The 12,144-nt window shown below is 41.7% G+C and overlaps 1 protein-coding gene and 1 long non-coding RNA gene across 4 annotated transcripts in view; one reads left to right on the forward strand and one right to left on the reverse strand.

Annotated features, from left to right (window-relative positions):
• Positions 1 to 12,144, forward strand: part of PTPRG (protein tyrosine phosphatase receptor type G) — a 712,019-nt gene that overhangs the window by 684,706 nt on the left and 15,169 nt on the right. For all 3 annotated transcript variants that reach the window (XM_029916842.1, XM_029916841.1, XM_029916840.1), the window contains 7 exons: positions 32 to 167; positions 729 to 875; positions 3,346 to 3,439; positions 4,305 to 4,381; positions 4,875 to 5,003; positions 8,020 to 8,166; positions 8,876 to 9,018. In XM_029916842.1, coding sequence (XP_029772702.1) covers positions 32 to 167; positions 729 to 875; positions 3,346 to 3,439; positions 4,305 to 4,381; positions 4,875 to 5,003; positions 8,020 to 8,166; positions 8,876 to 9,018 — 873 coding nt within the window. The remainder of the gene's footprint in view (positions 1 to 31; positions 168 to 728; positions 876 to 3,345; positions 3,440 to 4,304; positions 4,382 to 4,874; positions 5,004 to 8,019; positions 8,167 to 8,875; positions 9,019 to 12,144) is intronic.
• Positions 2,868 to 12,144, reverse strand: part of LOC115273667 — a 51,202-nt gene continuing 41,925 nt past the window's right edge. The window contains exons 2-6 of the long non-coding RNA XR_003900890.1: positions 7,447 to 7,507; positions 5,903 to 5,944; positions 4,223 to 4,337; positions 4,005 to 4,136; positions 2,868 to 2,926 (exon numbers count right to left, since the gene is read on the reverse strand). This is a non-coding gene — a long non-coding RNA (uncharacterized LOC115273667). The remainder of the gene's footprint in view (positions 2,927 to 4,004; positions 4,137 to 4,222; positions 4,338 to 5,902; positions 5,945 to 7,446; positions 7,508 to 12,144) is intronic.

The following is a 12,144-nucleotide window of genomic DNA, read 5'->3' on the forward strand; positions in this document are numbered from 1 at the left end:
AGAGGTCCTACTTGGGTGTCTTCTCTTGCAGTGCCGGCGTGGGCAGGACAGGCACCTACATTGTGATAGACAGCATGCTGCAGCAGATAAAAGACAAAAGCACAGTTAACGTCCTCGGATTCCTGAAGCATATCAGAACACAGCGCAACTACCTCGTCCAGACTGAGGTAAGGAGTACCTTCAGGTGCTCTCAGGAGATTGCTGGCTGGTGCTGTAACCAAAACTTAAATGATTCTGAGCAGGCAGATTCCTTCTCATGAGGCTTGAAGGCGTTACTTACAGGTTTGTATTGGAAGATATCCTGACCATGATACAATTTTCTGGCTCACAGTTTGCCATTTCTGGGTGGACCTCTCATGCGGGTTGCTCAGGAAGCAGAGACAGCTGTATCTAGTGCTGTGTTTGATGCTGGGGCGAGTAAGCATGCCGACCGGCCTGAGAAGTAGAACATCTTCTAAAAGATGTTCATTAAACACATTTCTCCATTGCATGCTCCATTGAACCTACTGTTTTGGGCCTGGTTTGGAAAACACAGTCTTGAGCCTAAAGTAAGTAATAGGGATAAACCAGTAAGACATGGAGCAAGCCCCCTAGCGGTTAAGTGCTGGAGGCATTTACAGGGAGGGTCCCTGTCAGACGAGCTGCTCAGAGGTCCGTTTCATGACTTGGATAGAGGGGGCCACCCCTGACCAGCTCTCCTCGCTGACTCCATATCCTGGCCCTTTTAGGAGCAGTACATTTTCATCCACGATGCCTTGTTGGAAGCCATTCTAGGAAAGGAGACTGAAGTTTCTTCAAATCAGCTACATAGCTACGTTAACAGCATCCTCATACCTGGAGTAGGAGGAAAGACACGGCTGGAAAAACAATTCAAGGTAAGACTCCCAATAAATTTCTTGGATAAAAAAAAAAAAAAACAAGTAAAGAAACATCTGGAGTTTGGGAATCACATCTTTTTTCCACGAATGTAGAGACTAAAAGGGATGACCATCTGTATTCTTCAACTGTGATGGGAAGGAAATCGTTTCGACCTGGGTATCGTGGTTGGTGTCGAAGTAGATTGTGCAGGGCTGGATTTCCCTGTGAGCAGCTTAGGACTTGGTCTGAGGGCAAACATCAGCAGCCTCTGGCCACAAAGACCTTAATATTCAGAGTCAGTCACTCCAGACCAAAAAAATACTCTGTTCTTTCTGAACTACTCTATCTTACCCTTAGTAAGAACAGTTATTTGTTGGCATACTGTCCCCAAAATAAAGCTATTTATCAGGTAATTTAGAAACTAACAAAGAGTTACTAAGGAATACTAAAGAGAGAAGTTTAACTTTCCCCCCAAAATTATTCTTTTCCTTGGATAGAAGCATGAAGAACTTTTAAAGATAGGTAAAGTTTATATGGAATTGACTGAGGGAAAGGTGAAAAACCAGACTATTAAGACCTTAATGTCATTAAAATCATAAGACCTCAGTCTTTTATTCTAAATTTCGAACACTGTCCTTCCACATTCTTGTCTCTCATCAGTCTTTTAAATTCCTTTTTTTTTCATAATTCTATGTGTAATTTCTCATTTTGTATCAAAATGCAAAGAATGAGGTGAATCTGCACAATTTTAGTTTTCATGGTAAAACTGTGCATAGATTCGGGGTGCCTGGATGGCTGGTTAAGTGTCCGACTCTTGATTTCAGCTCAGGTCATGAATTCACAATTCATGACTTGGAGCCCTGTATGAGGCTCTGCGCTGACTGTGTGGATCCTGCTTGGGATTCTGTCTCCCTCTTCCTTTGTCCCTCTCCCTTTTGCTCTCTCTCTCTCTCTCTACAAATAAATTTTTAAAAACCATCCATAGATTCTGAAACTATTTGATGCCATCAAGCAGAGTAACCAGCAGAATTAATCTATTTTTCATTCCATAACAATTTTAAATTGCTAGCTCTTTTATAACATCCTAACTATTATAAAACCCATTTGAGGTAATTAATAATTTGAAACATTTAAAATGAGATGCTATGTCTTCATTAACTCTTAAAAACAGTAAAAAGAAAATTTTTTTTTAAAATACTGGCACTTAACTTTTTTATTTTAGAGAGAGAGAAGGAGACAGAATCTGAAGCGGACTCCTAGCTAGCTGTCAGCACAGAGCCCGATGTGGGGCTCGAACCCACGAACCGTGAGATCATGACTTAAGCCGAAGTCAGATGCCTAACTGACTGAGCCACCCAGGCACCCCAAGTGCCAGTATTTATTTCTATGTACTTATCTCTCCATTCCATTGAAAACAAGGTCATTTGTTGTTTTGTAAGCACTAGTCATTTTAGAACCTAAGAAGAAGAAAAAAGAAATCAGACACTTGAAAACCACATCCAGAGCCCTTGACAATAGTCCTAAAGCATTGGGTGGAGGCTGTTCCCATGTTCCATTAAGATGCCCTCCCCCACCCCCCGACTCTGTTCTCCCAAAAAAGAGGACTGACAAAGTGTCCATCCAAGCTATATAAGTACAGGAAGAATAGCCAAACTACTGGGCTAATTACTTACAACAGCCTTAGAACAATGTTAGTTTGTGGGGCGCCTGGGTGGCTCAGTCGGTTAAGCATCTGGCTTCGGCTCAGGGCATGATCTCACGGTTCGTGGGTTCGAGCCCCGCCTCGGGCTCTGTGCTGACAGCTAGGGAGCCTGCTTCAGAGTCTGTGTCTCCCTCTCTCTCTGATCCTCCCCTGCTGGCACTGTCTCTCTCTGTCTCTCGAAAATAAATAAAAAGCATTAAAAAAATGTTAGTTTAGTTCATCAGAAATGTACTAAGAACCTAGTAAGTTAAGGTCAAGAAACACAATTAGTGCTTACGACCACACAGCAGTCTCTTCTAGTGTAGGCCCGCCTGAATCTTGTGCCTGTGAGAAATTACAGCAGAACACTTCCAAATAGCAGTGACACTGTCAACGAAAAAATCTACATTACTTCAATAACCATCTCCTGCCCACACAGAATCTGTTACCAAAAGCCTGTGGCAGAATGAGACAGGTGTGCACATCACGTCACCCAGGGAATGGACAGAAGTAACCACGATTGAAACACACAAATGTATTCTCTGGGATAGAAAAAATGGTTTTGTTCTTTGTAATCTGATTATCGACTGACCTTTTTTGCCAGCTCATCAAGCAAATGCCATCAGTTGTAATTTTGTCTTATTGTTTTTGCTGTTTTCCGGCTTTACTGAGGTTCCGATGCAGTGTTAACAGTGGATACGTTTAAGGAATGACTCGATTATATTATGCTTGATAGTAGGAAGTGATTATCATGGTCAGTTGACAGGTCCACACCTCTAAAGACTGAAACGTTGCTTTTCTTTCAGCTGGTCACGCAATGTAATGCAAAGTACGTGGAATGCTTCAGTGCTCAGAAAGAGTGTAACAAAGAAAAGAACAGAAACTCTTCGGTCGTGCCATGTAAGATCTTAAAATCCGTTGGACTTGGTGGAGTGTGCTAGTATGTTTTCATTGCATTTTATGTATTCTGTCAAGAGGCAGCTACTACCAAGGGGAAGAGTTCTGCCAGGAAAACTCAGGCACTTTGATCAGACTGGGAGGGGCGGCTGTCAGTGCCAGCACGTCTAGCTTCAGTGCACCTCGAAATTCAGGAATTATGGGACTTCTACATTTTAACTAAAACAAATAAATAAAGCCATTATCACTGTGGCATGAATACTCCTAGAAAGCTGAAGAGTCTCTGAGTAATCCATACAACGGGAATCCGTGATTACATTATCCTGACTGTTGAGGTCAAGGCACTGTGGGTAGATGCAGCCCTTTGCATAAATAACTAGGGACACAACAGAGGACAGCGTGTGTGCACCATAGACACAAGCGTGGCTGGACAGATGACCTTTACTGACAAAGCCACTGTTTTCTGAGCCCTTTACGAGGAGAAAGATAGAGATCAGGCGTGGCAAAACAGCAGAAGTACAGTGTGTTGGTATAATGGTAAGACTATTAAACCAGTGCTAAAAATTACCTGAAATCCTCTGTCATCTCTGCACAGAGTGTTCTTTTCATGCTCTGCTGCGAAAACCTCTCCCACAGTAAAATTGGATTCCTATGATGCCGCTACCCTCCAGGGAATGTGCAGCAAAATGCCATTGACGTTCTGCCTTAGCGGAGAACACTTGAGCTTAGTTAAAAATATAGGTACGTTTTAAAATGAAAGGGGAGCCAGGGCAATAGTGGACGCACCGAGTGAATCTCAGAAAGCACTGTGTGTTCTGTGTGCACACGAAGGCAAACGTGGTGTTTTTGTTTTGTTTCCTTACAACAGCCGAGCGTGCTCGAGTGGGTCTTGCACCGTTGCCTGGAATGAAAGGAACAGATTACATTAATGCTTCTTATATCATGGTGAGAGTCAACAGTTAATTATAAATAAATTCAATTAAACTAAAAGGTGCTAAAGCGCAGATACCACCTATGTGGCTGATTTCACTTCTCAAAAAATTTCTCGATGTGTAATACCAAAATGGGAGAGCTTTCTGGATCTGGAGACCTCCTCTAACAAAAGACTCCAAGTCAACGGGCGTATTAGATTAAAAAATACTTTAATTCCTTAACAAACACTTCTCTTAATTTCATCGTTAATTTCACCCATTGGAAGAAATGTTGAAATTGCCATTAAGTAAAAACAGCAGGGGTAACGAGGAGGGAGTTGATGTGGAGAGAAAAATATATACGCGTTAGCATATACGTCTAAAAATCAGCCAAATGTACCGACTGCCTTCTTCAACTGTGTCAGTGTGGTCAGAGCAATGCTGTCTTATGTCGTGAATATCTTGTACTACCCCAGCGTCAGAGTAAAATGTTTGTAACTGCCGATTTTTCGTCTTCCTAACTGAAGGGCTATTATAGGAGCAATGAATTTATTATAACCCAGCATCCTCTGCCACATACTACGAAAGATTTCTGGCGAATGATTTGGGATCATAACGCACAGATCATTGTCATGTTGCCAGACAACCAGAGCTTGGTAAGCAAAGCACATCTGCTATACATTAATGAGCCCGGGAGGCCAGAAGCGTAAATCATTTGGATACCTTACCCCCGGGCCGTCCTGTCTGTTTGTGCTAGGGGAGGTATTGCAACATCTCTTCGTGATATCTGAGCAGGTTCCTTCTGTAGTCTTAACAGTTACGGTCCCTATCAGTTCCATTACTTGATTCTCTAATCCTGTACACAGCAGGGCAGTAGGTGGTTTTGGAAAACCTTTTTTTTAGTAACTTCACTAATGTAGGACCTTACCCTCTCAGTTGCTATAGGTCACTTGGGAAAAATAAAAGAGCATCTAACGGTGTTTACATGTATTAATAACTTGTTTATTCCTCTCTACCACTTTCTGACATAGCTACTAGTATCATCTCATTTAATAGCTACGAAAATTGAGGGTAGTAACTTGCCGAAGGGCATACACAAATAATTGGAGGCAGGATTGAAACCAGAGTGGCCTTTTAATCCTTTTTCTGTGATGTGGTGTGGGACAAATATCATAGCAAAGTTTTCCCAGCCCTTTCCCCCAAAACTCAGAGAAAGACTATTTTGTTCTCGTTTAAAGGTGCTTCTAAGACCTTGGCTGAGTGACAGCCCCTTTCTCCTCTCTTCCGTTAGTCCTTCCCTGCCCTGGTCTCCAAGACCATATAAAAGAAGGGTTAACCAGTTTATCAAAATATGCTTAAGTTCCAGAATGAGTTGGGTCTTCAAAAGGTATGATGAGGACATGAAAGCCCACAAAACAAAAACAGAACACAATGAGCTCTTCCACGAGTATCAGATTAGTGAATTCTTTCCCCGAGGAAGAACAGCCTGTGATTGAACCCCTAGTCTTGATGACATGCATTTGACTGTGTGCCCAGTCAGTAGGAACTTACTCACTTTGTCGCATTTTGCTCCAGCCTCAGAATACCAAGACTGCTTCTGTAGGATAGAATGGCAACAAAATTGAGAATCTTCAACTAAAAACTGGAGTGTAAATTTTCAAATTAGCTGGCAATAGGGGTCTATTCTGTTTGGCATGTGGCAATTGGAGGCATTTAGGGTTGTTAAAACGTTCATTTGTTGGATGAGTCAGTATTTTGGTACTGTCACTCTTCACAGGACAGTCACCAAAAGCCTCTACCCACAGGCTCATTGGTCTGGGGAGGGTAGACCAGCTGAGTCCGTACGTGTTGGCGGACACTGAGGACACAGACCCGCCCGGGAACTGGTCATCTCGGGCTGAGGGAGACCAGGCTAGAATCCCGAATGTCTGTATGCTCAGCTCCAGGGTTGAAAGTCAGTGCACATTTTTTCCTAAAAAAATGTCCGTAGATTCTCTCTGTGTGCTTTCTTTCTTATGACTGCTGTAAGTTTACAAGACGATTTTGTGAATAGCCCAAAGTCACCGGTTCCTCACTTAGAAAGCATTGGTATCGGCTTACCGAGGCATCTTTGATCTATAAATACATCTGTAAGCAAAATAACATTGAGATCCTACTCAATTAAGAAGTAGCATGTATTTTTCTTGGTTTTTGAAGATGATCAGTTACCCCTTCTGAATACAGAAAGCACACTAGGGATTTTTTTGCTTATTAAAATCCCCTTGGCAGTCATCAATTTACTATTCAGGTTCTTAGGGGTTCATACTGTTGCTATTCCCACTTTTCAGATATGGAAATTAAGGCCCAGGTTAATTTATTCAGGATCATGTCCAATCCTAATCCATATTACCTTTCCTCTTTAATATCTGTTAGAAGGGTCTTACTTCCATTTCTTTGGACAAAATGTATTAAAACTCTTGACAGTTACAGACTGTCTTTTGTATAGACTAAACCCAATTGCTAATCTGTTTCCCCGTATGCTGAGCTTTAAAAATAAAAATGTACTTGGCAATAAGCTATATTGAAACTTGAAAGGGTGATAAGTCTTATTGGACTGTTGGCTCATTTCTGATGCGACAATGTAAGATTAAACAAAACCCTCTTTGTTTTCAACATTATTCAGAATTATTTCTGACTTCACTAGTAGTATCGAAGCATTGTCAGGCAAATGCCCATAGAAATGTAGCTATATCCAGGCAAAGTAAAGTTTGCCATTTGAAGTGATTAGAAAAAGACAGACAGGGATGGGGGGAGTGCCCAGGGGTCTTACCTGACAGTTGTATTTCTCACAAAGGCTCCCACCTGTGCACCCCTTATCTTCGGCCTCTGCAGTTTTCAGGGATGGGACACATGTATGAAGCCTCAATATTTATTTTAATCCTAAAATAGATGAACACTTAAAGTCTGCCTGATTCAAGGCTGAAAGCCTTTTTCTATGTTCCTCTCCTTTTGACACCTAACATGGTTAGATTAACTTTTCTTTGAAAGAGCACTTTGCACTTAGAGCCAACATAAGCTTATTTATGCACAACCTCTTTCCAAACAAGTGCTGCTGCTTACCATTTAGTAGCAAGTGTGATTTGAGACAACTACAGGCTTCTCTGAGTCTTGATGTCCTCATCTGTAAAGAGAGATGATAAAAATCCCTTACCTCCCTAGTTTTATAATATATCCATATTATAAAAATTAAGATGATGTTTATGAAATTCCTATCCAAAATGCTAATCAACTGTAGAAAGGTTAACCCCTCGGAAGCAACAACTAGAATGTCTTAGTTGCTTAAGCAGTTGTGAAATTATAATATATTAGTCCCAAATATTCTGTAATATAGTATAGTAAACAAGACAGGATCTAAGTCGATTAATTTTAATGTCCCCTCTAGGGGGAGCATGTTTGGCTTTTAACAGTGACATGGGGGGAAGTGCTGAGAATATGGTTATTATCAAGTATATTTCACAGTCACCACTGAATTGGCATGACTTGGTGGGGATACAATTCTCGGTGCCCACTTTAAAAGGTGACCCAGGAGGTATGGGAGATGGCTAACAGGATACATCAATGTGCAAGCAAAATCAAAAATAAATGTTTGACCACACTGCAGAGGAATTTTCTTCTTTGGGGGGGTTCCCACAGGCAGAAGATGAGTTTGTATACTGGCCAAGTCGAGAAGAATCCATGAACTGTGAGGCCTTTACCGTCACCCTTATCAGCAAAGACAGACTGTGCCTCTCAAATGAAGAACAAATTATCATCCACGACTTTATCCTGGAAGCTACCCAGGTAACCTAAAGCTATGGTTCTCGGTCACAGCCCTCCCTATCGGCTCAGTGATAAGAGAATAACTTGCCACCCTCAAGATAGGCGCAGGCATCTGAGTATGACTTCATTATAAATATGTACACTTCCTTTTTCCTCCCTTCAAATATTTGCTTTTTCCAGCTGGGTAGATGAAACGTAAGCGTTCCTCTGAGTGAGCATGCATACAAATAGGTCTGTCGACCTAATTATAAAAACAATATCCTAGAGCTGAATATTTTCTTTGCCACCAGAAATGTAAGCCTCGCAATGTGTTGCAGATGATAAGATTGTTTTGTTTTTTAGTAAATGACATTTTGATGTGTAATAACTGCCTTCTTGTGGATATGAAAGAACAAGGAGGATAAGTTATTAATAACTTAAAAATGACTTAACCTCTTACTCTTTCAAGTCCTAGAGAAGGTAGAGTAGGATGTAAAGTCTCATAACTGATGGGCACTTGGAATTTTATTGGCACCTGAATGACCTAGAAGTTTACTCTTTCACTATGAGGACCTGGTCCTTTTTTAATGGCAGGCAGCCCCTCCCTAACACTTGCCTCCTTGCCAGCCCCGTTTTGGTGAATGTGGCGTTCTCCAGTTTTCTGTACTTTGTCAGGAACAAGTTCAAGTCATTAGATTCCAGATCTAAGGGAATAAAGGCTGGGCTATGACTTCTGTCATGTTGGTTCCAGGATGACTATGTCCTAGAAGTTCGGCATTTCCAGTGTCCCAAATGGCCTAACCCAGATGCCCCCATCAGCAGTACTTTCGAACTTATCAATGTCATCAAAGAAGAGGCCTTAACAAGGGACGGCCCCACCATTGTTCATGATGAGTATGTATCTGTTTTTCTTAATTTTAAAATTCAAACATGTTTCTCATTGAATTACTCTGGGAACAGAAAGGAAAGAGAGACTATCTGCTTGTGGCCATTCTAGGTTTTCTTCCAGTGGACACAGGTTGTAGATCTGTTTGAATTTTCATGTGTGTGAGGCTTCAGGTCCTCCTGGGGTGTGTGTTCTAGAAAGGTGACGGCACTGGGCCAGCCTACAAAAAGTACACTTGCAAGCTTTCTGAGGTTTTAGATTTCAAAAACAATTTTAAATTGTTATTTACATTATTTAAACATTCATTTTTATACCCTACACTGAATTTCAGCAAACATTATGAGGAAAGAAAACTTCTAATTTTTTAATTTCTTTCAAAGTACGTTTGTTTATTTTTGAGAGACATAGTATGCACACCCAAGTTGAAAAGGCACGGAGAACCGCAAGCAGACTCTGCACTGTCAGCGCAGAGCCCTGTGCCAGGCCCAATCTCACAAACCATGAGATCATGACCTGAAACCAAGAATCAGACACTCAACTGGCCGGGCCTCTGTGCTAACAGCTCAGAGCCTGAAGCCTGCTTTGGATTCTGTCTCCCTCTCTCTGACCCTCTTCCCCTCAAAAATAAACATTTAAAAAATTTTTAAGATGTGAGAAAGTTACTTATTAATGATAAATTTAGGGTTTACAGTCTGTTTTGAAGTTTAAAGAACAGGAGTCAAGGAAAACAAATCATTTGCTCCTGGGGTCAAATCTTCTAGGCATCCATATGGCACCCAAACCTAGATACTTTGTACTGGAGAAGGAAGGCATCGCAGATAAGCTTTATGGTATGTGAGTATTTGGAGTCAAAGTTTAGGACTGGCACTGACCGGTAAATCACTTCTGTAAACCCAGATTGTTCAGAATCTCACAGACCTTTAGTTAATAGGGCGCCAATTATATGTCCTCATTTCTGTTTTATTTCCAAGGCAGTTCCTTTCTCAGTGCATCCCTTACATTCATTACATCAACAACTACCCTAGATGAATAGATACTAATCGATTTGAAAGTAAAGCATATCGTTAAGTCTTTCTTTTTTTTTCTGTACCATGAAGTGACCACAGACTTCCAGTTTAGGTCAACACCTGTACCTCAGATCATGGTGGTCTCTTATTTGACGAAAGCCATATTAATGGCTGCTTCCAAAGAGTTTTATGGAGTTTTTTTTTTAAGGAAATAATGACTGTTTTCAGACTAACAGGGAAGCTGTTAGCAGCTTATGAACATTTAGGGTGTGCAGTTATAGTATAAAATTAGTGGGGAAAAATCTCTAGAAGCAGCCCTACCTGTATTAGCTTTTCAAATACCTTTGGGTTTTGCCAGCTTATATCAATTCAGCCTGAAGTCTAGTTTCTGTGATTTTTGCTTTGATTTTGTATTCAAGTCAGTGAAGGAGCTAAACTGACATTTCATGGTCAGGGAAGAGGGAAAGAAAGCCAGTAACTTGTTAAATCGTTTAAAAAGAATGGTTTGGTTCCTAGGTCTAGATTCAGTTTGGGGCTATATTGTTTTAGTGATTCTTACTTTATGCCACATGTTGAGTATGTCCCCCTGAAATAAGTATAGTTCTCAGGCCTACCTAAGAAAAATTACTTCTGAACTAGATTGGCACCTACCATGTAGGTGAGCTGGATGAAAAGCCCCCTGAAGAAATGTGTTCCTTCCTTTATCCACTTTAAGTGCTTCCATAGAAATTATTTCTCCACATTACTCAAGCAAATTTGAAATATTTAACAGCTGCTAGCAGTAATACAATCTTCCAAACACCAGTTACCTTTCAGTTTCCATCTTACCTGCTGTTTGTACCTCTTTGTGTCCCTTCCTGGTGGCTAGCAGACACCTGACCGAGCAAGTTAAAACCAACCTCCTCACAGCCTCCCCCAGCCACTGAGTGTGTGGGTCCCCTCACCTCCACATCTGGCCACGAGTCTCACTGACGTCACCTGTTCTTTCTGTACACTTTTTGGACAGGGAGGACGGCTGCCTAAGTAAACTTGAGTCAAAGTTGAGTCAACAAAGTTTTGGTAAACTCTGACTCAAGTTTACTTGGCAGCCGTCCTCCAGTGAACTCCTTCCTGCAGGCCATCTTGCCCCTGCAAAGACTACTTCCTTTGAGCGCTCCTTTAGTCAACAACCACTTTAGAAGTCATTCTCTTTGAAACTATTCGTGGCTCCTCCCAGTGATAATCATTTTTTTAAAATACTTATTTATTGAAAGATGGCTGCTGGGGGGGGGAGGAGTAGCGAGAAAAAGAGAGTGAATCCCAGGCAGGATTGTATCACTCTGTGTCACAAACCACGAGATCATGACCTGAGCCAAAACCAGGAGTCAGACACTTCACTGACGGAGCTACCGGGCGCCCCCAGAGGTAATCGTTTAAGGTCGCTGACAGACATCCGATTCTTAGCGGTGCTGTTCCTGCGTATCACATCATGTTCCAACTACTTGTTCACAGGACTGTCACCCCTACACTGCTGATAGTGGCAGTCCTCTCTTATGGGTCCCAGTCTCTACAGGGTGAAGCTCAAGGCCGGGCCCCTAGCTAGCATGTGCTTTGCCTCAGACTGAGATGACCTACAAATTGAGGATACATCCAATATCTTTAATATGAACTTTTCCCAGAGAGCCTTGTGCTTTGCATTTTATCATCATCTTGCCGGCTTAAAAATGTTTAAGTGGGCAGGCGTGGAGAGGAGGCCCGAGTGTGGGCACTTAAGTCATAGAGCTGAACTCTGAGTGCACAAACATTTGGTCTTCACGGAGATCTCTTAACACCTAACTCTCAGGGCTCTCAGCTGTGTGGCAAGGTGGATAAAGTTTTCTAGGAAAAGGATCTAAAGATAAAATTCCTCACCCACAAGTAAACTCATGGTGTCTGAGCCACAAGCACCGCTTGTAAAAGCAAACTGCTCTACTCACAACATCCTGTATTCAAGATGCAAGACAGTTCTGTTCAGAGGCGGACCTGTGGCACTACTGTCAACATTTTTAAGCAGAGCCTGTGTTCTGACCGAAGAGGACTGGAACATAAGCACACTATTTAGTCTTGTGAGACAACAGGTTAGACGTTCACTCACAGAAAAATCGTTTC

The sequence above is a fragment of the Suricata suricatta genome, chromosome 12 (assembly GCF_006229205.1).
Source record: "Suricata suricatta isolate VVHF042 chromosome 12, meerkat_22Aug2017_6uvM2_HiC, whole genome shotgun sequence".
NCBI classification, from domain to species: domain Eukaryota; kingdom Metazoa; phylum Chordata; class Mammalia; order Carnivora; family Herpestidae; genus Suricata; species Suricata suricatta.